General features: G+C 47.7%; 2 protein-coding genes across 2 annotated transcripts; both read right to left on the bottom strand.

The window, feature by feature from the left end:
• Positions 1 to 7,288: 7,288 nt before the first annotated feature.
• On the bottom strand, positions 7,289 to 18,418 carry mrnip (MRN complex interacting protein). Its single transcript, XM_028572744.1, has 7 exons — positions 17,961 to 18,418; positions 14,716 to 14,775; positions 13,108 to 13,214; positions 12,976 to 13,012; positions 10,186 to 10,319; positions 8,098 to 8,158; positions 7,289 to 7,932 (listed from the first exon to the last, which is right to left on the bottom strand). Exons 1-7 carry the CDS (start codon positions 18,018 to 18,020, stop codon positions 7,465 to 7,467), a joined length of 927 nt encoding a protein of 308 aa, XP_028428545.1. The 5' UTR covers positions 18,021 to 18,418; the 3' UTR covers positions 7,289 to 7,464.
• Positions 18,419 to 20,807: 2,389 nt separating this feature from the next.
• Positions 20,808 to 23,490, bottom strand: LOC114552018 (TBC1 domain family member 9B). Its single transcript, XM_028572745.1, has 5 exons — positions 23,425 to 23,490; positions 23,115 to 23,168; positions 22,619 to 22,663; positions 22,352 to 22,449; positions 20,808 to 21,633 (listed from the first exon to the last, which is right to left on the bottom strand). Exons 4-5 carry the CDS (start codon positions 22,412 to 22,414, stop codon positions 20,887 to 20,889), a joined length of 810 nt encoding a protein of 269 aa, XP_028428546.1. The 5' UTR covers positions 22,415 to 22,449; positions 22,619 to 22,663; positions 23,115 to 23,168; positions 23,425 to 23,490; the 3' UTR covers positions 20,808 to 20,886.
• Positions 23,491 to 23,880: the final 390 nt, after the last annotated feature.

Genomic DNA, 23,880 nt, shown 5'->3' with positions numbered 1-23,880 from the left:
ACTATTATGACTTATATGACTTTTTATAACTACACTACACTATGACTTTTTAGACATAATATACTATGACTTTTTATGACTATTATGACATACTATACTATGACTTTTTATGACTATTATGACATACTATACTATGACTTTTTATGACTATTATGACTACTATATGACTTTTTATAACTTTTCGACATACTACACTATGACTTTTTGTCTTTTTCGACATAATATACTATGACTTTATGACTATTATGACATACTATACTATGACCTTTTTGACATACTATACTATGACTTTTTATGACTATTATGACATACTATACTATGACCTTTTTGACATACTATACTATGACTTTATGACTATTATGACATACTATACTATGACCTTTTTGACATACTATACTATGACTCTTTATGACTATTATGACATACTATACCATGACTTTTTATAACTTTTCGACATACTATACTGTGACTTTTTTTCGACATACTATACTATGACTTTTTATGACTTTTTCGACATACTATACTATGACTTTTTTTCGACATACTATACTATGACTTTTTATGACTTTTTCGACATACTATACTATGACTTTTTATGACTATTATGACTACTATATGACTTTTTATAACTTTTCGACATACTACACTATGACTTTTTAGACATACTACACTATAACTTTTTATGACTATTATGACATACTATACTATGACTTTTTATGACTATTATGACTACTATATGACTTTTTATAACTTTTCGACATACTACACTATGACTTTTTAGACATAATATACTATGACTTTTTATGACTATTATGACATACTATACTATGATTATATATCTATGATATGCTTCTCCGTGAACCATCACCTTATCGTGGTGGAGAGGTTTGTGTGTCTCTGTGAACCTGAGGGCTGTGTTGTCTGGAGCTTTGTGCTCCTGGTAGGGTCTCCCAAGGCAAAGTGGTCTCAGGTGAGGGGCCAGACAAAGAATGGTTCAAAAACCCCCAATGAAGAAGCAAGGTAGAGATGGAGTGACCCTGCCCGGAGGAAGCCCGGGCCCCGTCTGGAGCCAGGCCCAGGCGGGCGGGCTTGTCGGCGCGCCTGGTGGCGGGTTTGCCACGGAGCCCGGCCGGGCACAGCCCGAACAAGCTACGTGGCTCCCATCTCTCCAGCCCATGGGCCCACCACCTGTGGGAGGAACCGTTGGGGTCGGGTGCGATGCCACATGGGTGGCAGTGAAGGTCAGGGGCCTCGACGGACCAGACCCGGGCGGCAGACGCTGGCTCTGGGGGCGTGGGCGTCACCTCTCTGGGGGGAAGGAGCCGGAACTGGTGCGGGAGGTGGAGCGCTACCGGTTAGATCTGGTGGGGCTTACCTCTACGCACAGTCTCGGTTCTGGAACCATACTCCTGGATAGGGGTTGGACTCTTTTCTTCTCCGGAGTTGCCCAGGGTGTGAGGCGCCGGGCGGGTGTGGGGATACTCACAAGCCCCGGCTGAGCGCCGCTGTGTTGGAGTTTACCCCGTGGACGAGAGGGTCGCCTCCCTCGCCTGCGGGTTGTGGGGGAAAAACTCTGACTGTTGTTTGTGCATATGCACCAAACAGGAGTTCGGAGTATTCGGCCTTCTTGGAGACCTTGACTGGAGTCCTGCATGGGGCTCCAGTGGGGACTCCATTGTTCTGCTGGGGGACTTCAACGCACACGTGGGCAATGATGGAGACACCTGGAGGCGTGATTGGGAGGAACGGCCTCCCTGATCTAAACCAGAGTGGTTGTTTGTTGTTGGACTTCTGTGCTAGTCATGGATTGTCTATAACGAACACCATGTTCGAACATAGGGATGCTCATAAGTGTACCTGGTACCAGAGCACCCTAGGCCGAAGGTCAATGATCGATTTCATAATCGTTTCATCTGATCTGAGGCCGTATGTTTTGGACACTCAGGTGAAGAGAGGGGCAGAGCTGTCAACCGATCACCATCTGGTGGTGAGTTGGGTCAGGGGGTGGGGGAGACTCTGGACAGACCTGGTAAGCCCAAACGTGTAGTGCGGGTAAATTGGGAACGTCTGGAGGAGGCCCCTGTCCGACAGACTTTCAACTCACACCTCCGGGCGGAGCTTTTCGTGCATCCCTGTGGAGGCTGGGGGCATTGAACCCGAGTGGACAATGTTCAAAGTTTCCATTGCTGAAGCTGCGGCGAGGAGCTGTGGTCTTAGGATCTTAGGTGCCTCAAGGGGCGGTAACCCACGAACACCGTGGTGGACACCAGTGGTCAGGGAAGCCGTCCGACTGAAGAAGGAGTCCTTCCGGGATATGTTATCTCGGAGGACTCCGGAGGCAGTTGCAGGGTACCGAAGGGCCCGAAGGGCTGCAGCCTCTGCCGTGAAAGAGGCAAAGCAGCGGGTGTGGGAGAAGTTTGGAGAAGACATGGAGAAGGACTTTCGGTCGGCACCAAAGTGCTTCTGGAAAACTGTTCGCCACCTCAGGAGGGGGGGGGAACCATCCAAGCTGTGTACAGTAAGGATGGGACACTGTTGACCTCCACTGAGGAGGTAATAGGGGCGTGGAGGGAGCACTTTGAGGAACTCCTGAATCCGACTAATCGCCCTCTATGTTAGAGGCAGAGCTGGAGGATAACGGGGATTGTCGTCGATTTCCCAGGCGGAAGTCACTGATGTAGTCAAACAACTACACAGTGGCAAAGCCCGGGGATTGATGAGATCCGTCCAGAAATGCTCAAGGCTCTGGGTGTGGAGGGGCTGTCCTGGTTGACACGCCTCTTCAACATTGCGTGGAAGTCTGGGACGGTGCCAAAGGAGTGGCAGACTGGGGTGGTGGTTCCCCTTCTTAAAAAGGGGGACCAGAGGGTGTGTGCCAATTATAGGGGTATCACACTTCTCAGCCTCCCTGGTAAAGTCTACTCCAAGGTGCTGGAAAGGAGGGTTCGGCCGATAGTCGAACCTCGGGTTGAGGAGGAACAATGCGGATTCCGTCCTGGTCGTGGAACAACGGACCAGCTCTTCACTCTCGCAAGGATCCTGGAGGGAGCCTGGGAGTATGCCCAACCGGTCTACATGTGTTTTGTGGATTTGGAGAAGGCGTATGACCGGGTCCCCGGGAGATACTGTGGGAGGTGCTGCGGGAGTATGGGGTGAGGGGGTCTCTACTCAGGGCCATCCAATCTCTGTATGACCAAAGTGAGAGCTGTGTCCGGGTTCTCGGTAGTAAGTCGGACTCGTTTCAGGTGAGGGTTGGCCTCCGCCAGGGCTGCGCTTTGTCACCAATCCTGTTTGTAATATTTATGGACAGGATATCGAGGCGTGGTCGGGGTGGGGAGGGGTTGCAGTTTGGTGGGCTGGGGATCTCATCGCTGCTCTTTGCAGATGATGTGGTCCTGATGGCATCATCGGCCTGCGACCTTCAGCACTCACTGGATCGGTTCGCAACCGAGTGTGAAGCGGTTGGGATGAGGATCAGCACCTCTAAATCGGAGGCCATGGTTCTCAGCAGGAAACCGATGGAATGCCTTCTCCAGGTAGGGAATGAGTCCTTACCCCAAGTGAAGGAGTTCAAGTACCTTGGGGTTTTGTTCGCGAGTGAGGGACAATGGAGCGGGAGATTGGTCGGAGAATCGGGCGCAGCGGGTGCGGTATTGCATTCAATCTATCGCACCGTTGTGACGAAAAAGAGAGCTGAGCCAGAAGGCAAAGCTCTCGATCTACCGGTCAGTTTTCGTTCCTACCCTCACCTATGGTCATGAAGGCTGGGTCATGACCGAAAGAACGAGATCCAGGGTACAAGCGGCAGAAATGGGTTTCCTCAGGAGGTTGGCTGGCGTCTCCCTTAGAGATAGGGTGAGAAGCTCAGTCATCCGTGAGGAGCTCGGAGTAGAGCCGCTGCTCCTTTGCGTCGAAAGGAGCGTTCGGGCATCTGGTAAGGATGCCCCCTGGGCGCCTCCCTAGGGAGGTGTTCCAGGCACGTCCAGCTGGGAGGAGGCCTCGGGGAAGACCCAGGACTAGGTGGAGGGATTATATCTCCAACCTGGCCTGGGAACGCCTCGGGATCCCCCAGTCGGAGCTGGTTAATGTTGCTCGGGAAAGGGAAGTTTGGGGTCCCCTGCTGGAGCTGCTCCCCCCGCGACCCGACACCGGATAAGCGGACGAAGATGGATGGATGGATGGATGGATGGACTATACTATGACTTTTTATGACTATTATGACATAATATACTATGACTTTTTATGACTATTATGACATACTATACTATGACTTTTTGTCTTTTGCGACATACTATACTATGACTTTTTATGACTATTATGACTACTATATGACTTTTTATAACTTTTCGACATACTACACTATGACTTTTTAGACATAATATACTATGACTTTTTATGACTATTATGACATACTATACTATGACTTTTTGTCTTTTGCGACATACTATACTATGACTTTTTATGACTATTATGACATACTATACTATGACTTTTTATTACTATTATGACATACTATACTATGACTTTTTGTCTTTTTTGACATACTATACTATGACTTTTTATGACTATTATGACATACTATACTATGACTTTTTATGACTATTATTCAATTCAATTCAATTCAATTCAATTTTATTTATAGTATCAAATCATAACAAAAGTTATCTCGAGACACTTTACAGATAGAGTAGGTCTAGACCACACTCTATAAATTCCAAAATTATGACTACTATATGACTTTTTATAACTTTTCGACATACTACACTGACTTTTTAGACATAATATACTATGACTTTTTATGACTATTATGACATACTATACTATGACTTTTTATGACTATTATGACATAATATACTATGACTTTTTATGACTATTATGACATACTATACTATGACTTTTTGTCTTTTGCGACATACTATACTATGACTTTTTATGACTATTATGACTACTATATGACTTTTTATAACTTTTCGACATACTACACTATGACTTTTTAGACATAATATACTATGACTTTTTATGACTATTATGACATACTATACTATGACTTTTTGTCTTTTTCGACATACTATACTATGACTTTTTATGACTATTATGACATACTATACTATCACTTTTTATTACTATTATGACATACTATACTATGACTTTTTGTCTTTTTTGACATACTATACTATGACTTTTTATGACTATTATGACATACTATACTATGACTTTTTATGACTATTATTCAATTCAATTCAATTCAATTTTATTTATAGTATCAAATCATAACAAAAGTTATCTCGAGACACTTTACAGATAGAGTAGGTCTAGACCACACTCTATAAATTCCATAATTATGACTACTATATGACTTTTTATAACTTTTCGACATACTACACTATGACTTTTTAGACATAATATACTATGACTTTTTATGACTATTATGACATACTATACTATGACTTTTTATGACTATTATGACATAATATACTATGACTTTTTATGACTATTATGACATACTATACTATGACTTTTTGTCTTTTTAGACATACTATACTATGACTTTTTATGACTATTATGACTACTATATGACTTTTTATAACTTTTCGACATACTACACTATGACTTTTTAGACATAATATACTATGACTTTTTATGACTATTATGACATACTATACTATGACTTTTTGTCTTTTGCGACATACTATACTATGACTTTTTATGACTATTATGACATACTATACTATGACTTTTTATGACTATTATGACATACTATACTATGACTTTTTATGACTATTATGACTACTATATGACTTTTTATAACTTTTCGACATACTACACTATGACTTTTTAGACATAATATACTATGACTTTTTATGACTATTATGACATACTATACTATGACTTTTTATGACTATTATGACATAATATACTATGACTTTTTATGACTATTATGACATACTATACTATGACTTTTTGTCTTTTGCGACATACTATACTATGACTTTTTATGACTATTATGACTACTATATGACTTTTTATAACTTTTCGACATACTACACTATGACTTTTTAGACATAATATACTATGACTTTTTATGACTATTATGACATACTATACTATGACTTTTTGTCTTTTGCGACATACTATACTATGACTTTTTATGACTATTATGACATACTATACTATGACTTTTTATTACTATTATGACATACTATACTATGACTTTTTGTCTTTTTTGACATACTATACTATGACTTTTTATGACTATTATGACATACTATACTATGACTTTTTATGACTATTATGACTACTATATGACTTTTTATAACTTTTCGACATACTACACTATGACTTTTTAGACATAATATACTATGACTTTTTATGACTATTATGACATACTATACTATGACTTTTTATGACTATTATGACATACTATACTATGACTTTTTATGACTATTATGACTACTATATGACTTTTTATAACTTTTCGACATACTACACTATGACTTTTTGTCTTTTTCGACATAATATACTATGACTTTATGACTATTATGACATACTATACTATGACCTTTTTGACATACTATACTATGACTTTTTATGACTATTATGACATACTATACTATGACCTTTTTGACATACTATACTATGACTCTTTATGACTATTATGACATACTATACCATGAGTTTTTATAACTTTTCGACATACTATACTGTGACATTTTTTCGACATACTATACTATGACTTTTTATGACTTTTTCGACATACTATACTATGACTTTTTATGACTATTATGACTACTATATGACTTTTTATAACTTTTCGACATACTACACTATGACTTTTTAGACATACTACACTATAACTTTTTATGACTATTATGACATACTATACTATGACTTTTTATGACTATTATGACTACTATATGACTTTTTATAACTTTTCGACATACTACACTATGACTTTTTAGACATACTACACTATAACTTTTTATGACTATTATGACATACTATACTATGACTTTTTATGACTACTATATGACTTTTTATAACTTTTCGACATACTACACTATGACTTTTTAGACATAATATACTATGACTTTTTATGACTATTATGACATACTATACTATGACTTTTTATGACTATTATGACATAATATACTATGACTTTTTATGACTATTATGACATACTATACTATGACTTTTTGTCTTTTGCGACATACTATACTATGACTTTTTATGACTATTATGACATACTATACTATGACTTTTTATTACTATGAATATAATATATAATATGTACAATGTGTTTAATTTTTGAAATAACAGTAGGAATACAAACTACATAGTACAGTACAAATACAGTATGTCTTTTTGTGTAAACAAACATGTACAAAATATATTTTATTTTGATGTGATAGAACGGTAACGATTGGTTGGTTAACTGATTGACAAAAAAAATGAACAATCACAGATTCAGTTTATCTCAAAGTCGTCGAAGCTGAAATCCTCGCCGCTGTCAAACATGGAGGAAACAGGAAGTAGGGGGCGGGGCCGGGCCTGGGAGATGACATCATTACAGGGCAGCGAGGTAGCTCCGCCCACTACCTGACTCCTCCCACTGACCAGAGGCTCCGCCCCCTGGGTGATGACATCATTACAGGGCAGCAAGGTAGCTCCGCCCACTGCCTGACTCCTCCCACTGACCGGAGGCTCCGCCCCCTCCGTCTGACTCTCAGAACTACTGAGGAAACAAGACCACCTGGAGGCTGGTCCAGAACTCATACTGGGAGGACTGGGCCAGTTCAAACTGGGCTGGTTCAGACTGGACCTGGGCTGGTTCAGACTGGCCCGGTTCATGCTGGGCTGGTTTAGGCTGGCCCGGTTCAGACTGGTACTGGGAGAACTGGTGGTCTCAGCTGAGGTTGTCCCAGACCAGTTTAACTGCAGAAGATACAATCAGAACATTTATTTAATTTTCACTGTTTATATAAAAGCTCGTAGTACAGTATGTCCAGGTACTACCTATGTTACGAGGTTTTGGACTTTCCTCAACATATTTTGGGTATTCCAGGTTCAGAGGGTGTCGTGGCGTACGGTAACTGTTACCTGTTCAGGTGTGTAGCTGCTCCGTCCTCCGTCTGTCTGTCTCTCTCTTCTCTTCCTCTTCCTGTCAGAACACATCACACGCTCATTTAAAATCAGCTTCCTGGATTCATAATTTAACTTTAAAGACGCACAACTGCATCATTAGGAAACACTTGATTAACTTTCCCCGTTATGCAGATGACACCGAACGATACCTCCCAACCAGTCCACCAGCTAAACTCCAAGCATGAATCAAAGATAGACAGACCTCATTACCTACAGACCTTGTTACCTACAGACCTCGCTCCCTAAAGACCTCGTTACCTACATACCTCGTTACCTACAGACCTCGTTACCTACGGACCTCGTTACCTACGGACCTCGCTACCTACGGACCTCGCTACCCACGGAACTCGCTACCCACGGAACTCGCTACCCACGGAACTCGCTACCCTCGCTACCCACAGACCTCGCTACCCACGGACCTCGCTACCCACACCTCGCTACCCACAGAACTCGCTACCCACAGAACTCGCTACCCACAGACCTCGCTACCCACGGACCTCGCTACCCACGGAACTCGCTACCCACAGAACTCGCTACCCACAGAACTCGCTACCCACGGAACTCGCTACCCACGGAACTCGCTACCCACAGACCTCGCTACCCACAGAACTCGCTACCCACAGAACCTCGCTACCCACAGACCTCGCTACCCACAGACCTCGCTACCCACAGACCTCGCTACCCACAGACCTCGCTACCCACAGACCTCGCTACCCACAGACCTCGCTACCCACAGACCTCGCTACCCACAGACCTCGCTACCCACAGACCTCGCTACCCACAGACCTCGCTACCCACAGACCTCGCTACCCACGGAACTCGCTACCCACAGACCTCGCTACCCACAGACCTCGCTACCTACGGAATTCGATACCTACGGAACTCGCTACCCACGGAACTCGCTACCCACAGAACTCGCTACCCACAGACCTCGCTACCCACAGACCTCGCTACCCACAGACCTCGCTACCCACAGAACTCGCTACCCACGGAACTCGCTACCCAATGGAACTGCTACCCACGGAACTCGCTACCCACGGAACTTCCACTTACCTTACGGACCCTCGCTACCCACAGACCTCGCTACCCACAGACCTCGCTACCCACAGACCTCGCTACCCACGGAACTACCCACAGACCTCGCTACCCACAGAACTCGCTACCCAGACTCGCTACCCACAGAACTCGCTACCCACAGAACTCGCTACCCACAGACTCGCTACCCGCGGAACTGCGCTACCCACGGAACTCGCTACCCACACACCTCGCTACCCACAGACCTACCTACGGCTACGTCCTGCAGTACCCTGCTACGTCCTGCTACGCCCTGCAGTACCCTGCTACGTCCTGCTACGCCCTGCTAAGTCATGCTCGTCCTGCTCGTCCTGCAGTACCCTGCTCGTCCTGCTCGCCCTGCTCGTCCTGCAGTACCCTGCTCGTCCTGCCTCGCCCTGCTAAGTCATGCTAAGTCATGCTACGCCCTGCTACGCCCTGCTAAGTCATGCTACGTCCTGCTACGCCCTGCTAAGTCATGCTAAGTCATGCTACGTCCTGCTATGTCCTGCTACGCCCTGCAGTACCCTGCTACGTCCTGCTACGTCCTGCTAAGTCATGCTACGTCCTGCAGTACCCTGCTACGGCCTGCTACGTCCTGCTAAGTCATGCTAAGTCATGCTACGTCCTGCAGTATCCTGCTACGCCCTGCTACGTCCTGCTATGCCCTGCAGTATCCTGCTACGCCCTGCTACGTGCTGCTAAGTCATGCTACGTCCTGCTGTACCCTGCTACGGCCTGCTACGTACTGCTAAGTCATGCTAAGTCATGCTACGTCCTGCTACGTCATGCTAAGTCATGCTAAGTCATGCTACGTCCTGCTACGTCATGCTAAGTCATGCTACGCCCTGCAGTATCGTGCTACGCCCTGCTACGTATATACACACATATATTATATATTATACATGAAACAGTTTACAACTCACGTACTGATTCATACGAAGGTTTCAGACTGAACACCTCACACAACATGTTGGTGGGGGGGGTTACCTGTCAGCTGGGTTGTTGCCATGGAGATGCTGCCTGTCAGCTGGGTTGTTGCTATGGAGCTGCTCGTCCTCGTCTTCTGGCTCCGCCTCCTCAGGGGGGGGCAGGTATTTACTCCAGCGGCTCCCAGGACTCTCCTGACCCCCCAGAGAGGAGAAAAGAGTCAGTACACCTGGACCCCCCACACTGAGTCTACTGTCAGCACACCTGGACCCCCCCCCACACTGAGTCTACTGTCAGTACACCTGGACCCCCCCACACTGAGTCTACTGTCAGCACACCTGGACCACCCCCCACACTGAGTCTACTGTCAGCACACCTGGACCCCCCCCACTGAGTCAGTACACCTGGACCCCCCTCACCCTGAATCTACTGTCAGTACACCTGGACCCCCCCACACTGAGTCAGTACACCTGGACCCCCCCACACTGAGTCATTACACCTGGACCCCCCTCACACTGAATCTACTGTCAGTACACCTGGACCCCCCCACACTGAGTCTACTGTCAGTACACCTGGACCCCCCACTGAGTCTACTGTCAGCACACCTGGACCCCCCCACACTGAGTCTACTGTCAGTACACCTGGACCCCCCCACACTGAGTCTACTGTCAGTAGGACCCCCCCACACTGAGTCTACTGTCAGCACACCTGGACCCCCCCACACTGAGTCAGTACACCTGGACCCCCCTCACCCTGAATCTACTGTCAGCACACCTGGACCCCCCCCCCCCACACTGAGTCAGTACACCTGGACCCCCCCACCCTGAATCTACTGTCAGTACACCTGGACCCCCCACACTGAGTCAGTACACCTGGACCCCCCACACTGAGTCTACTGTCAGTACACCTGGACCCCCCACACTGAGTCAGTACACCTGGACCCCCCCCACACTGAATCTACTGTCAGTACACCTGGACCCCCCACACTGAGTCTACTATCAGCACACCTGGACCCCCCACACTGAGTCTACTGTCAGTACACCTGGACCCCCCCACACTGAGTCTACTGTCCCACACTGAGTCTACTGTCAGCACACCTGGACCCCACCACACTGAGTCTACTGTCAGTACACCTGGACCCCCCCCACACACTGAGTCTACTGTCAGCACACCTGGACCCCCCCACACTGAGTCTACTGTCTGTACACCTGGACCCCCCCCACACACTGAGTCTACTGTCAGTACACCTGGACCCCCCCCCACACTGAGTCAGTACACCTGGACCCCCCCCACACTGAATCTACTGTCAGTACACCTGGACCCCCCCACACTGAGTCTACTGTCAGCACACCTGGACCCCCCCACACTGAGTCTACTGTCAGCACACCTGGACCCCCCACCCACACTGAGTCTACTGTCAGTACACCTGGACCCCCCACACTGAGTCTACTGTCAGTACACCTGGACCCCCCACACTGAGTCAGTACACCTGGACCCCCCACACTGAGTCTACTGTCATCACACCTGGACCCCCCACACTGAGTCTACTGTCAGTACACCTGGACCCCCCCACACTGAGTCAGTACACCTGGACCCCCCCACACTGAGTCTACTGTCATCACACCTGGACCCCCCCACACTGAGTCTACTGTCAGTACACCTGGACCCCCCCCACACTGAGTCAGTACACCTGGACCCCCCCACACTGAGTCTGCTGTCAGTACACCTGGACCCCCCACACTGAGTCTACTGTCAGCACACCTGGACCCCCCCACACTGAGTCAGTACACCTGGACCCCCCCACACTGAGTCTGCTGTCAGTACACCTGGACCCCCCCACACTGAGTCTACTGTCAGTACACCTGGACCCCCCCACACTGAGTCAGTACACCTGGACCCCCCACACTGAGTCTGCTGTCAGTACACCTGGACCCCCCCACACTGAGTCTACTGTCAGCACACCTGGACCCCCCCACACTGAGTCAGTACACCTGGACCCCCCCACACTGAGTCTGCTGTCAGTACACCTGGACCCCCCACACTGAGTCTACTGTCAGCACACCTGGACCCCCACACTGAGTCTACTGTCAGCACACCTGGACCCCCCCACACTGAGTCAGTACACCTGGACCCCCCACACTGAGTCTGCTGTCAGTACACCTGGACCCCCCACACTGAGTCTACTGTCAGTACACCTGGACCCCCCCACACTGAGTCAGTACACCTGGACCCCCCCACACTGAGTCAGTACACCTGGAACCCCTGGAGGGGAGGGGGGGGGGCTTGCTCATAAGCTCCGCCCCTCCATGTTAGTGGATGAGACACGGGCCAGATAACTAACCCTGTGTCTGTGCGTGTGTGTGTGTGTGTGTGTCTGTGTGTGTGTGTGTGTGTGTGTGTGTGTGTGTGTGTGTGTGTGTGTGTGTGTGTGTGTGTGTGTGTGTGTGTGTGTGTGTGTGTGTGTGTGTGTGTGTGTGTCTGTGTGTGTGTGTGTGTGTGTGTGTGTGTGTGTGTGTGTGTGTGTGTGTGTGTGTGTGTGTGTGTGTGTGTGTGTGTGTGTGTGTGTGTGTGTGTGTGTGTGTCTGTGTGTGTGTGTCTGTGTGTGTGTGTGTGTGTGTGTGTGTGTGTGTGTGTGTGTGTGTGTGTGTGTGTGTGTGTGTGTGTGTGTGTGTGTGTGTGTGTGTGTGTGTGTGTGTGTGTGTGTGTCTGTCTGTGTGTGTGTGTGTGTCTGTGTGTGTCTGTGTGTCTGTGTGTGTGTGTCTGTCTGTGTGTGTGTGTGTGTCTGTGTGTGTCTGTGTGTGTCTGTGTGTGTGAGTGTGTCTGTGTGTGTGTGTGTCTATGTGTGTTTACCTGCTCGTGTTCTTCTTCTTCTTCTACTTCCTGTTTCCTGTGTTTACAGTAAATCAACGACAGATGAGATGATATTGATGATATTTGGAGTGAAACCGCTGCAGTGCATTGTGGGACAGCCAAGCTGGTTACCATAGCGACCAGGTGTGGTGCTCCTGCTTCTCCATCACGGCTCCTCTCATGGCGTTGAGCTTCTGGACATGACGTCTGCAGTCGGCCCCGGAGCCCCGCCCAAACTCCTGTCAGCCAATCAGAACGCAGCACACAGGGGGACGTCTGGTCAGTAAAGGAGGTAGGGAGTAGGAGGTAGGGAGTAGGAGGTAGAGAGTAGGAGGTAGAGAGTAGGAGGTAGGGAGTAGGAGGTAGGGAGTAGGAGGTAGAGAGTAGGAGGTAGAGAGTAGGAGGTAGAGAGTAGGAGGTAGGGAGTAGGAGGTAGAGAGAAGGAGGTAGGGGGGAGGAGGTAGGGAGGAGGAGGTAGGGAGTAGGAGGTAGAGAGTAGGAGGTAGAGAGTAGGAGGTAGGGAGTAGGAGGTAGGGAGTAGGAGGTAGGGAGTAGGAGGTAGGGAGTAGGAGGTAGGGAGAAGGAGGTAGGGAGAAGGAGGTAGGGAGTAGGAGGTAGGGAGGGAGGGAGGTAGGGAGAAGGAGGTAGGGAGTGGGAGGTAGGGAGTGGGAGGTGGAGAGTGGGAGGTAGGGAGTAGGGAGGTAGGGGAGTGGGAGGTGGGGAGTAGGGAGGTGGGGAGGAGGAGGGGGGGAGAAGGAGGTGGGAGGTGGGAGGTGGGAGAGGAGGGGGAGAAGGAGGTAGGGAGAAGGGAGGTGGGAGGGAGGAGGGAGGAGGAGGAGGGGATGGGTAGGAAGGGGTGGGAGGAGGTAGGGAGTGGGAGGTGGGGAGTGGGAGGTGGGAGAGTGGGAGGTGGGGGTGGGAGGTGGGGAGTAGGAGGTGGGGAGGTGGGAGGTAGGGGAGAATGAGGTAGGGAGGTGAGGTGGGGAGAATGAGTAGGAGAAGGGTGGGGAGGGTAGAGGTATGAGGTGGGAGAAGGAGGTGGGAGGTGGGAGGTGGGGAGTGGGAGGTGGGAGTGGGAGGTAGGAAGGAGGTAGAGAGTGGGAGGTGGGGAGTAGGATGAGGAGAAGGAGGTAAGTGGGAGGTGGTGGGACAGAGAGGAGGAGATGAGGAGGTGGGAAGTGGGAGGTGAGAGTGGGAGGTAGAGAAGGAGGTGAGGAGAAGGAGGTGAGTAAGAGGTGAGAGTGGGAGGTGAGAGAGTGGGAGGTAGGGAGTGGGAGGTGGGAGTGGGAGGTAGAGAAGGAGGTGGGAGTGGGAGGTGGGGAGTGGGAGGTGGGGAGTGGGAGGTAGAGAACAGCAGGAGGGGTAGAGCAGGAGGTGAGCAGGGAGGCAGAATGAGGACGCAGAGAGCAGAGTGTAGAGAGTAGGAGGTAGAGCAGGAGGTAAGCAGAAGGTAGGAGCAGGGAGGTAGAGAGAAGGAGGTAGAGAGAAGGAGGTAGGGAGTAGGAGGTAGAGAGAAGGAGGTAGGGAGTAGGAGGTAGAGAGAAGGAGGTAGAGAGAAGGAGGTAGGGAGTAGGAGGTAGAGAGAAGGAGGTAGGGAGTAGGAGGTAGAGAGAGGAGGGAGTAGGAGGTAGAAGAAGGAGGTAGAGAGAGGTAGGAGAGAAGGAGGTAGAGAGTAGGAGGTAGAGAGAAGGAGGTAGAGAGTAGGAGGTAGGGAGTAGGAGGTAGGAGTTGTGTTCTGACCTTCTTCAACGACTGTTTCTCTCCACACAGTTTACAGCTCCACCTGTTCACTTTCTTCACCTGACAGACAAAGCACAGGGTTAACTACAGACACTACAGACACAGCACAGGGTTAACTACAGACACTACAGACACAGCACAGGGTTAACTACAGACACTACAGACACAGCACAGGGTTAACTACAGACACTACAGACACAGCACAGGGTTAACTACAGACACTACAGACACACAGCACAGGGTTAACTACAGACACTACAGACACACAGCACAGGGTTAACTACAGACACTACAGACACAGCACAGGGTTAACTACAGACACTACAGACACACAGCACAGGGTTAACTACAGACACTACAGACACACAGCACAGGGTTAACTACAGACACTACAGACACAGCACAGGGTTAACTACAGACACTACAGACACACAGCACAGGGTTAACTACAGACACTACAGACACAGCACAGGGTTAACTACAGACACTACAGACACAGCACAGGGTTAACTACAGACACTACAGACACACACACAGGGTTAACTACAGACACTACAGACACAGCACAGGGTTAACTACAGACACTACAGACACACAGCACAGGGTTAACACAGACACAGCACAGGGTTAACTACAGACACTACAGACACAGCACAGGGTTAACTACAGACACTACAGACACAGCACAGGGTTAACTACAGACACTACAGACACACAGCACAGGGTTAACTACAGACACTACAGACACAGCACAGGGTTAACTACAGACACTACAGACACACAGCACAGGGTTAACTACAGACACAGCACAGGGTTAACTACAGACACTACAGACACAGGGGTTAACTACAGACACTACAGACACAGCACAGGGTTAACTACAGACACTACAGACACACAGCACAGGGTTAACTACAGACACTACAGACACAGCACAGGGTTAACTACAGACACTACAGACACAGCACAGGGTTAACTACAGACACTACAGACACAGCACAGGGTTAACTACAGACACTACAGACACACAGCACAGGGTTAACTACAGACACTACAGACACAGCACAGGGTTAACTACAGACACTACAGACACACAGCACAGGGTTAACTACAGACACAGCACAGGGTTAACTACAGACACTACAGACACAGCACAGGGTTAACTACAGACACTACAGACACAGCACAGGGTTAACTACAGACACTACAGACACACAGCACAGGGTTAACTACAGACACTACAGACACAGCACAGGGTTAACTACAGACACACAGCACAGGGTTAACTACAGACAGCACAGGGTTAACTACAGACACTACAGACACAGCACAGGGTTAACTACAGACACTACAGACACACAGCACAGGGTTAACTACAGACACTACAGACACACAGCACAGGGTTAACTACAGACACTACAGACACAGCACAGGGTTAACTACAGACACTACAGACACACAGCACAGGGTTAACTACAGACACTACAGACACACAGCACAGGGTTAACTACAGACACTACAGACACAGCACAGGGTTAACTACAGACACTACAGACACACAGCACAGGGTTAACTACAGACACAGCACAGGGTTAACTACAGACACTACAGACACACAGCACAGGGTTAACTACAGACACACAGCACAGGGTTAACTACAGACACAGCACAGGGTTAACTACAGACACTACAGACACACAGCACAGGGTTAACTACAGACACAGCACAGGGTTAACTACAGACACTACAGACACAGCACAGGGTTAACTACAGACACTACAGACACAGCACAGGGTTAACTACAGACACTACAGACACACAGCACAGGGTTAACTACAGACACTACAGACACACAGCACAGGGTTAACTACAGACACTACAGACACACAGCACAGGGTTAACTACAGACACTACAGACAAACAGCACAGGGTTAACTACAGACACTACAGACAAACAGCACAGGGTTAACTACAGACACTACAGACACTACAGACACACAGCACAGGGTTAACTACAGACACTACAGACACAGCACAGGGTTAACTACAGACACCGCACAGCTCCAGTGTTAGCCTGTAGCTTCCCTATTAATAGCTTCAGTGTTAGCCTGTAGCTTCCCTGTTAGTATCTCCAGTGTTAGCCTGTAGCTTCCCTGTCAGTAGCTCCAGTGTTAGCCTGTAGCTTCCCTGTTAGTAGCTCCAGTGTAAGCCTGTAGCTTCCCTATTAGTTGCTCCAGTGTTAGCCTGTAACTTCCCTATTAGTAGCTCCAGTGTTAACCTGTAGCTTCCCTATTAGTAGCTCCAGTGTTAGCCTGTAGCTTCCCTGTCAGTAGCTCCAGTGTTAGCTTGTAGCTTCCCTGTCAGTATCTCCAGTGTTAGCCTGTAGCTTCCCTATTAGTAGCTCCAGTGTTAGCCTGTAGCTTCCCTATTAGTAGCTCCAGTGTTAGCCTGTAGCTTCCCTGTCAGTAGCTCCAGTGTTAGCTTGTAGCTTCCCTGTCAGTATCTCCAGTGTTAGCCTGTAGCTTCCCTATTAGTAGCTTCAGTGTTAGCCTGTAGCTTCCCTGTTAGTAGCTTCAGTGTTAGCCTGTAGCTTCCCTGTTAGTAGCTTCAGTGTTAGCCTGTAGCTTCCCTGTTAGTAGCTCCAGTGTAAGCCTGTAGCTTCCCTGTTAGTAGCTTCAGTGTTAGCCTGTAGCTTCCCTGTTAGTAGCTTCAGTGTTAGCCTGTAGCTTCCCTATTAGTAGCTCCAGTGTTAGCCTGTAGCTTCCCTGTCAGTAGCTCCAGTGTTAGCCTGTAGCTTCCCTGTTAGTAGCTCCAGTGTAAGCCTGTAGCTTCCCTGTTAGTAGCTTCAGTGTTAGCCTGTAGCTTCCCTGTTAGTAGCTTCAGTGTTAGCCTGTAGCTTCCCTGTTAGTAGCTTCAGTGTTAGCCTGTAGCTTCCCTGTTAGTAGCTCCAGTGTAAGCCTGTAGCTTCCCTGTTAGTAGCTCCAGTGTTAGCCTGTAGCTTCCCTGTTAGTAGCTCCAGTGTAAGCCTGTAGCTTCCCTGTTAGTAGCTTCAGTGTTAGCCTGTAGCTTCCCTGTTAGTAGCTTCAGTGTTAGTCTGTAGCTTCCCTGTTAGTAGCTCCAGTGTTAGTCTGTAGCTTCCCTGTTAGTAGCTCCAGTGTGTGTGTGTGTGTGTGTGTGTGTGTGTGTGTGTGTGTGTGTGTGTGTGTGTGTGTGTGTGTGTGTGTGTGTGTGTGTGTGTGTGTTACCTGGTGAACCTGGAAGCTCTGACAGCTGAAACACCTGACGACGTGAAACTCCTGAACCATGACGCCGAACAGACCGGCTCGTTTCTGATCCTCCGCTTGAATTTCCCCGCGTCTGACTCTCTCCAAAGCTACGTCACAGCGGCCGTGTGTGTTGTCTCCGAGCCGTGCCGAGCCCAGCCGAGCCCAGCCGAGCCCAGCCGAGCTCCTCCGATCAGCCGGCGGACAGCAGCAACGCTTCTATCAAAGTCTCTCTTTTACTGTTATCTGTTTACATCGATCATCGATCAGTCCAGTAGGCTACAAGCTATGGCTACGTGTGATTCTACCTTATATACTATGGATTCTACTGATTCTACTAGCCTATATTCTTCTTCTTCTCTGGGGTTCATTGGCGGTTTGCAAACAACGATTTGGTGCGATTCCGCCCCCTGGTGGCGCGTGAGTACAATACAATAACATGTCCTTCTGGATAATAAACAGTGTTGGGAGTAACGCGTAACAAAAGTAACGCAATTACAGTAATGTATTCCTTTTTGCTGTAACGCAGTAATATAACGCATTACTAATTACATTTCGGTAATATTATTACCCGTTACAATCTCAGTACAGTAACGCGAGTTACAACACATTTTAACGCAACATTTTTTAAGAATTTCCCAACACCGCGAAGCATTTGTTCACAGGAAAAAAAAAGCCGTGAGTATTATTTCATAACATCTGTGTCCCAACAGGTGACAGCAGTGTGTCCGAGCCGCTGACAGATTTAAACATGTCGGGAATTAATGTTTAGGCTTGCTTACACGTAAATATCATTGCAGTTTATCAGCCGTGGAGAGTAACTCTGCCTTGTCTTTTACTGTGACCATTTACTGTTCAATATGTTTCCGTCATCAACAGTAATAATTATTACTGTTGCAGTTTTACAAACAAGAAAGTGAGCAACTTAGCTTGACGGACATGTTGCATCCATAGACAGTATTTGTTGCATCAACAACATGCATTACAGTTGCATCTCAGTAAGCTAGCAAGAGTACACAAGGTACACAACCGACAACTTCCGTGTAGGCTACTTCAAAATAAAAGCCCTTCCTGTGACTGTTTGCAGTAAAACTAAATTACTGTTAAACAAATAAGGTTGTGTACCTTTTCACATATCAGCTGTAAATCAAGTACTGTAAATAATGTAAATAGTGAGTTTTAATCACACTATAATTGACAATTTCCTTTAGACTGTTTTAAACTAAACATGAATTTCTTATTCAAGTGCTTTAAACAAACATTTTACAACAATGCCGTACTTCAATACAACTATAAGGTACTTTTAATTGAGTATTTTCATTTTCTCCTACTTGCTTATTGTACATTTTACTTATCTATTTTTTAAAGCTTTAGTTACTTTGCATATTCATATTAATTATACAAAATATTATGAATAATCTGTGATGTATTAAAGTGGATAAAGATGAGACTTTACTGATCCAGTGGTTAAATTCACAAGCTAGCTGCCAAGTCAAACTTCCGCTGTTATTCTGGTGAAAGTAACTCAAAGTAATGTAACGCATTAAAATTCAGAGACAGTAATATTGTAATATAACTAATTACTCTCAAATGACAGTAACTAGTAATCTATAATGTATTACATTTTGGAAGTAACTTGCCCAACACTGATAATAAAGTTAAACTTTGAATAAATAAAGAGGTTTTATGACTGTTTGACTATATATAAACGGGACGGTTATTAAAACTACAGTTAATAATATATAGTTCATTAAGTCAACAAACACAAGAGCACAGAAGAAGAAAGTATTTATTAGACGACAGAATACAACAACAGATCAATAACTGGTGGATCTTAAAAAGCAGTTTGGTGAATAAAAACACTGAAACGTCCTGTGACATCATCGCTTCAACAGGAGTGATGTCATCAGAAACAGGCAGCTCAAACAAAAAAAACAAGGCTTCAAAATAAAAGACCTCAGCTGTGAAAAGATGAGGCTTCAAAATAAAAGACCTCAGCTGTGAATAGACAAGGCTTCAAAATAAAAGCCTTCAGCTGTGAATAGACAAGGCTTCAAAATAAAAGCCTTCAGCTGTGAATAGACAAGGCTTCAAAATAAAAGCCTTCAGCTGTGAATAGACAAGGCTTCAAAATAAAAGCCTTAAACTGTAAACAGACGAGGCTTCAAAATAAAAGACAAGGCTTCAAAATAAAAGACAAGGCTTCAAAATAAAAGACGAGGCTTCAAAATAAAAGCCTTCAGCTGTGAATAGGAACCATGACATGATGATTTATTAATATACAGTTAATATTTCTCTTAATATATCGGCTCTGTACAGAAGGAAACTTAAAGGTTTAACACTAGTTAGTTTTATTCTCTCAGGATAACTTCTGACTGCGTCCGTTGACTTTAATCTTCAGAAATCAGTGAAAACTTTGAGAATATTTCTCTCATCTTGTTGTTGGTTTGAATCTTAAAACTGAGCAGAAAGATCAAAGGACTTTAAATGCTTTGATTATACAGAAACCGTTCAGTTTAAGTTAGTTCTAGAAACAACTCTTAGATACTTGGTGGTGAGACAGGCAGACAGACAGACAGGTGAGACAGACAACCAGACAGACAGACAAACAGACAGGCAGGCAGGCAGACAGACGGTGAGTGAGACAGACGGAGAGTGAGACAGACAGGAAGACAGACAGGTGAGACAGACAGATGGTGAGACAGACAGACAGAGAGACAGAAAGAGAGACAGGCAGACAGATAGGCAGACAGACAGACAGGCAGAGAGACAGACAGACAGAGACAGGCAGACATATGGTGAGACAGACAGGCAGACAGAGAGACAGACAGACGGTGAGACAGACAGACAGGCAGACAGACAGACAGAGAGAGAGACAGGCAGACAGACAGACAGACAGTCATGTGACTCAGGTGGAATGCTGGGTGATTTCCTGTTCGGAGGCGGAGCTTATCTGCCGCTGCACCGCCCTCTTGGCGTGGCAGGCGGCCATCTTGTCGCGTATGTCCGTCTTCTTCTCGAAGTAGTCGACGAGCGGCGGCTCCGTGAGCAGCGAGGCCAGCACCTGCTCGAAGCTGATCGACCAATCGGCATCCAGCACGCTGCCGGGCCTCTGCTGGCCGCCGCCCACCAGCACCGTGTCGTCGGCCATGTCCTCGCACGCCAGCGAGCCGGCACTGACCACGGAGAAGGACGAGGTCGAGCCGTCATCTCGCGCCTCCTCGTCTGACACCGCCACGGGCTCCAGCTGGGCCTCGGCCAGGGCCCGGCACAGAGCATCAGGGGGCGTGGCCTCAGGGCTGACAGGGGGCGGAGCCTCAGGGCTGACAGGGGGCGGAGCCTCAGGGCTGACAGGGGGCGGAGCCTCAGGGCTGACAGAGGGCGGAGCCTCAAGGTCGACAAGGGGTGGGGACTGTGTGTCGGTGGGCGGAGCCTGATGTGTGGTGGGCGGGGCCTGATGTGTGGTGGGCGGGGCCTGATGTGTGGTGGGCGGGGCCTCTGTCTTCCTGCCCCCCCCGTTGCTGAACTTCTTGCCCACCTCTCCGATGCGCAGCAGCAGGCTGGCCACGGTGGCGATGGCGTGGTACAGCTGCTGCTCCTCTCGCTCCTCACTGAACATGTTATACAGAGTCTTACACAGCTCGATGAACTGCTCCTGGGGAGGGAGACAGGTCAGAGAGACAGACAGGTCAGAGACAGAGACAGGTTATACCAGTGGTTCTCAACCTATGTGACCTGCAGGTAACGTTAACTGGTCCCCGTGTGACCTGCAGGTAACGTTAACTGGTCCCCGTGTGACCTGCAGGTAACTGGTCCCTGGACCCGTGTGAACTGGTCCCGTGTGACCTGCAGGTAACCCCCGTGTGACCTGCAGGTAACGTTAACTGGTCCCCGTGTGACCTGCAGGTTAACTGGTCCCGTGTGACCTGCGTTAACTGGTCCCCCGTGTGACCTGCAGGTAACGTTAACTGGTCCCCGTGTGACCTGCAGGTAACGTTAACTGGTCCCCGTGACCTGCAGGTACCTGGTCCCGTGTGAGGTCCCCGTGCGTTAACTGGTCCCCGTGTGACCGGCAGGTAACGTTAACTGGTCCCCGTGACCGCAGGTGACCTGCAGACCGCGTTAACTGGTCCCCGTGTGACCTGCAGGTAACGTTAACTGGTCCCCGTGTGACCTGCAGGTAACGTTAACTGGTCCCCCTTTCCAAAATATTGCTTCCGACGCCCCCCATCATCTTCTGAACTCCCCTGAAATGGGCGGTGTCGCCCCGTTAAGAGAAACACTGGGTTATACAGAGTTATACTTCTCCTGGACAGACAGACAGGTCAGAGAGACAGACAGGTTAGAGGGAGACAGGTCAGACAGACAGGTACCTGGTTCATCCTGGGCAGGTCTTTGATGGTCTCTGTCCTCTGCTCCTTCTCTTTGGCCCACATCCTCAGGTAGTACCTGTAGTCCTTCACCTGGACATCTACACACACACACACACACACACACACACACACACACACACACACACACACACACACACACACACACACACACACACACACACACACACATCACACGGTAAGCACTGTAGCAGTGGGTTAACAGAGTGTTTCCTAAGAATGGGGGTTGACCTGAACAGGTGTGTTTACCTTTCTTCTCCTCGCTGTCTGCACCTCCATCCTTCCCCTCCTCACCTGCACACACACACACACACACACACACACACACACACACACACACACACACACACACACACACACACACACACACACACACACACACACACACAGACAGAGACACACACACACACACACACACACACACACACACACACACACACACACACACACACACACACACACACACACACACACACACACACACACACACACACACACACACACACACACACACACACACACACACACACACACACACACACACACACACACAGGAGGTCATCATCATCATCATCATCATCATCATCATCATCACCACAGAGAGAGACTGTAACCATGACGACGGAGTTAATTATTCAGAGGAAAGGGTGAAACTGATTGGTAGTGAGAGAGATCTTCTGGCCCCGCCCACAGACCGTGACATCACAGTCTGTCGGCGGGGCCTGAGGGGCAACATGTCACAAACCTGATGTCACTTCCTGCTGCCCCGAAATGTCCAGATCAGACAGGAAGGAGGCTTCTGGAGAGAAAGATCACACAGAAGAAGAAGAGGAAGAAGAAGAAGGGGAAGAAGAGAAGGAGGAAACGTTGTGTTATTTTGAGAGAAACTATTTGCAAAACCTTATAGAATATTTAGAGAGAGAAAAGTAGGAATATTTAGGAAGAAATGTAAATGAGAAGACAGACACAGAGAATGCGTATTACTGCAGTGGAGGTATAGATACTGCAGTAGAGGTATAAATACTGCAGTAGTTAGAGTATTTCTGTGTGCTTACTGAGTGGTTCGTCTTCAGTGAAGAAGTGGGTCGCCTCCAGAGCTGACTCAGCCTCCTCTGCACACAGAGCTGTAACACACACACACACACACACACACACACACACACACACACACACACACACACACACACACACACACACACACACACACACACACACACACACACACACACAGACAGACACACACACACACACACACACACACACACACACACACACACACACACACACACACACACACACACACAGACAGAGACACACACACACACAGACATACAGAGACACACACACACACACACACACACACACACACACACACACACACACACACACACACAGACACACACACACACACACACACACACATACAGAGACACACATACACACACACACACACACACACACACACACACACACACACACACACACACAGACAAACATTATTACAAAATGAT

Source organism: Perca flavescens, unplaced genomic scaffold, assembly GCF_004354835.1.
Source record: "Perca flavescens isolate YP-PL-M2 unplaced genomic scaffold, PFLA_1.0 EPR50_1.1_unplaced_scaf_50, whole genome shotgun sequence".
NCBI lineage: Eukaryota > Metazoa > Chordata > Actinopteri > Perciformes > Percidae > Perca > Perca flavescens.
Note: the sequence above shows the minus strand (reverse complement) of the source record. Positions and strands in the feature narration are given on the sequence as shown.

What these genes read in the sequence shown, in the direction of transcription:
- mrnip (XM_028572744.1), bottom strand. Translation starts at nt 18,020, where the DNA reads ATGGTTCAGGAGTTTCACGTCGTCAGGTGTTTCAGCTGTCAGAGCTTC. An exon ending in AAGAAGAAGAACACGAGCAG is followed by an intron (nt 10,320 to 12,975) that starts GTAAACACACAT and finishes CTGGGGGGTCAG; the next exon opens with GAGAGTCCTGGGAGCCGCTG. An exon ending in GCAGCTACACACCTGAACAG is followed by an intron (nt 7,933 to 8,097) that starts GTAACAGTTACC and finishes TATCTTCTGCAG; the next exon opens with TTAAACTGGTCTGGGACAAC.
- LOC114552018 (XM_028572745.1), bottom strand. Translation starts at nt 22,414, where the DNA reads ATGTGGGCCAAAGAGAAGGAGCAGAGGACAGAGACCATCAAAGACCTG. An exon ending in ACCTGCCCAGGATGAACCAG is followed by an intron (nt 21,634 to 22,351) that starts GTACCTGTCTGT and finishes CTCCCTCCCCAG; the next exon opens with GAGCAGTTCATCGAGCTGTG.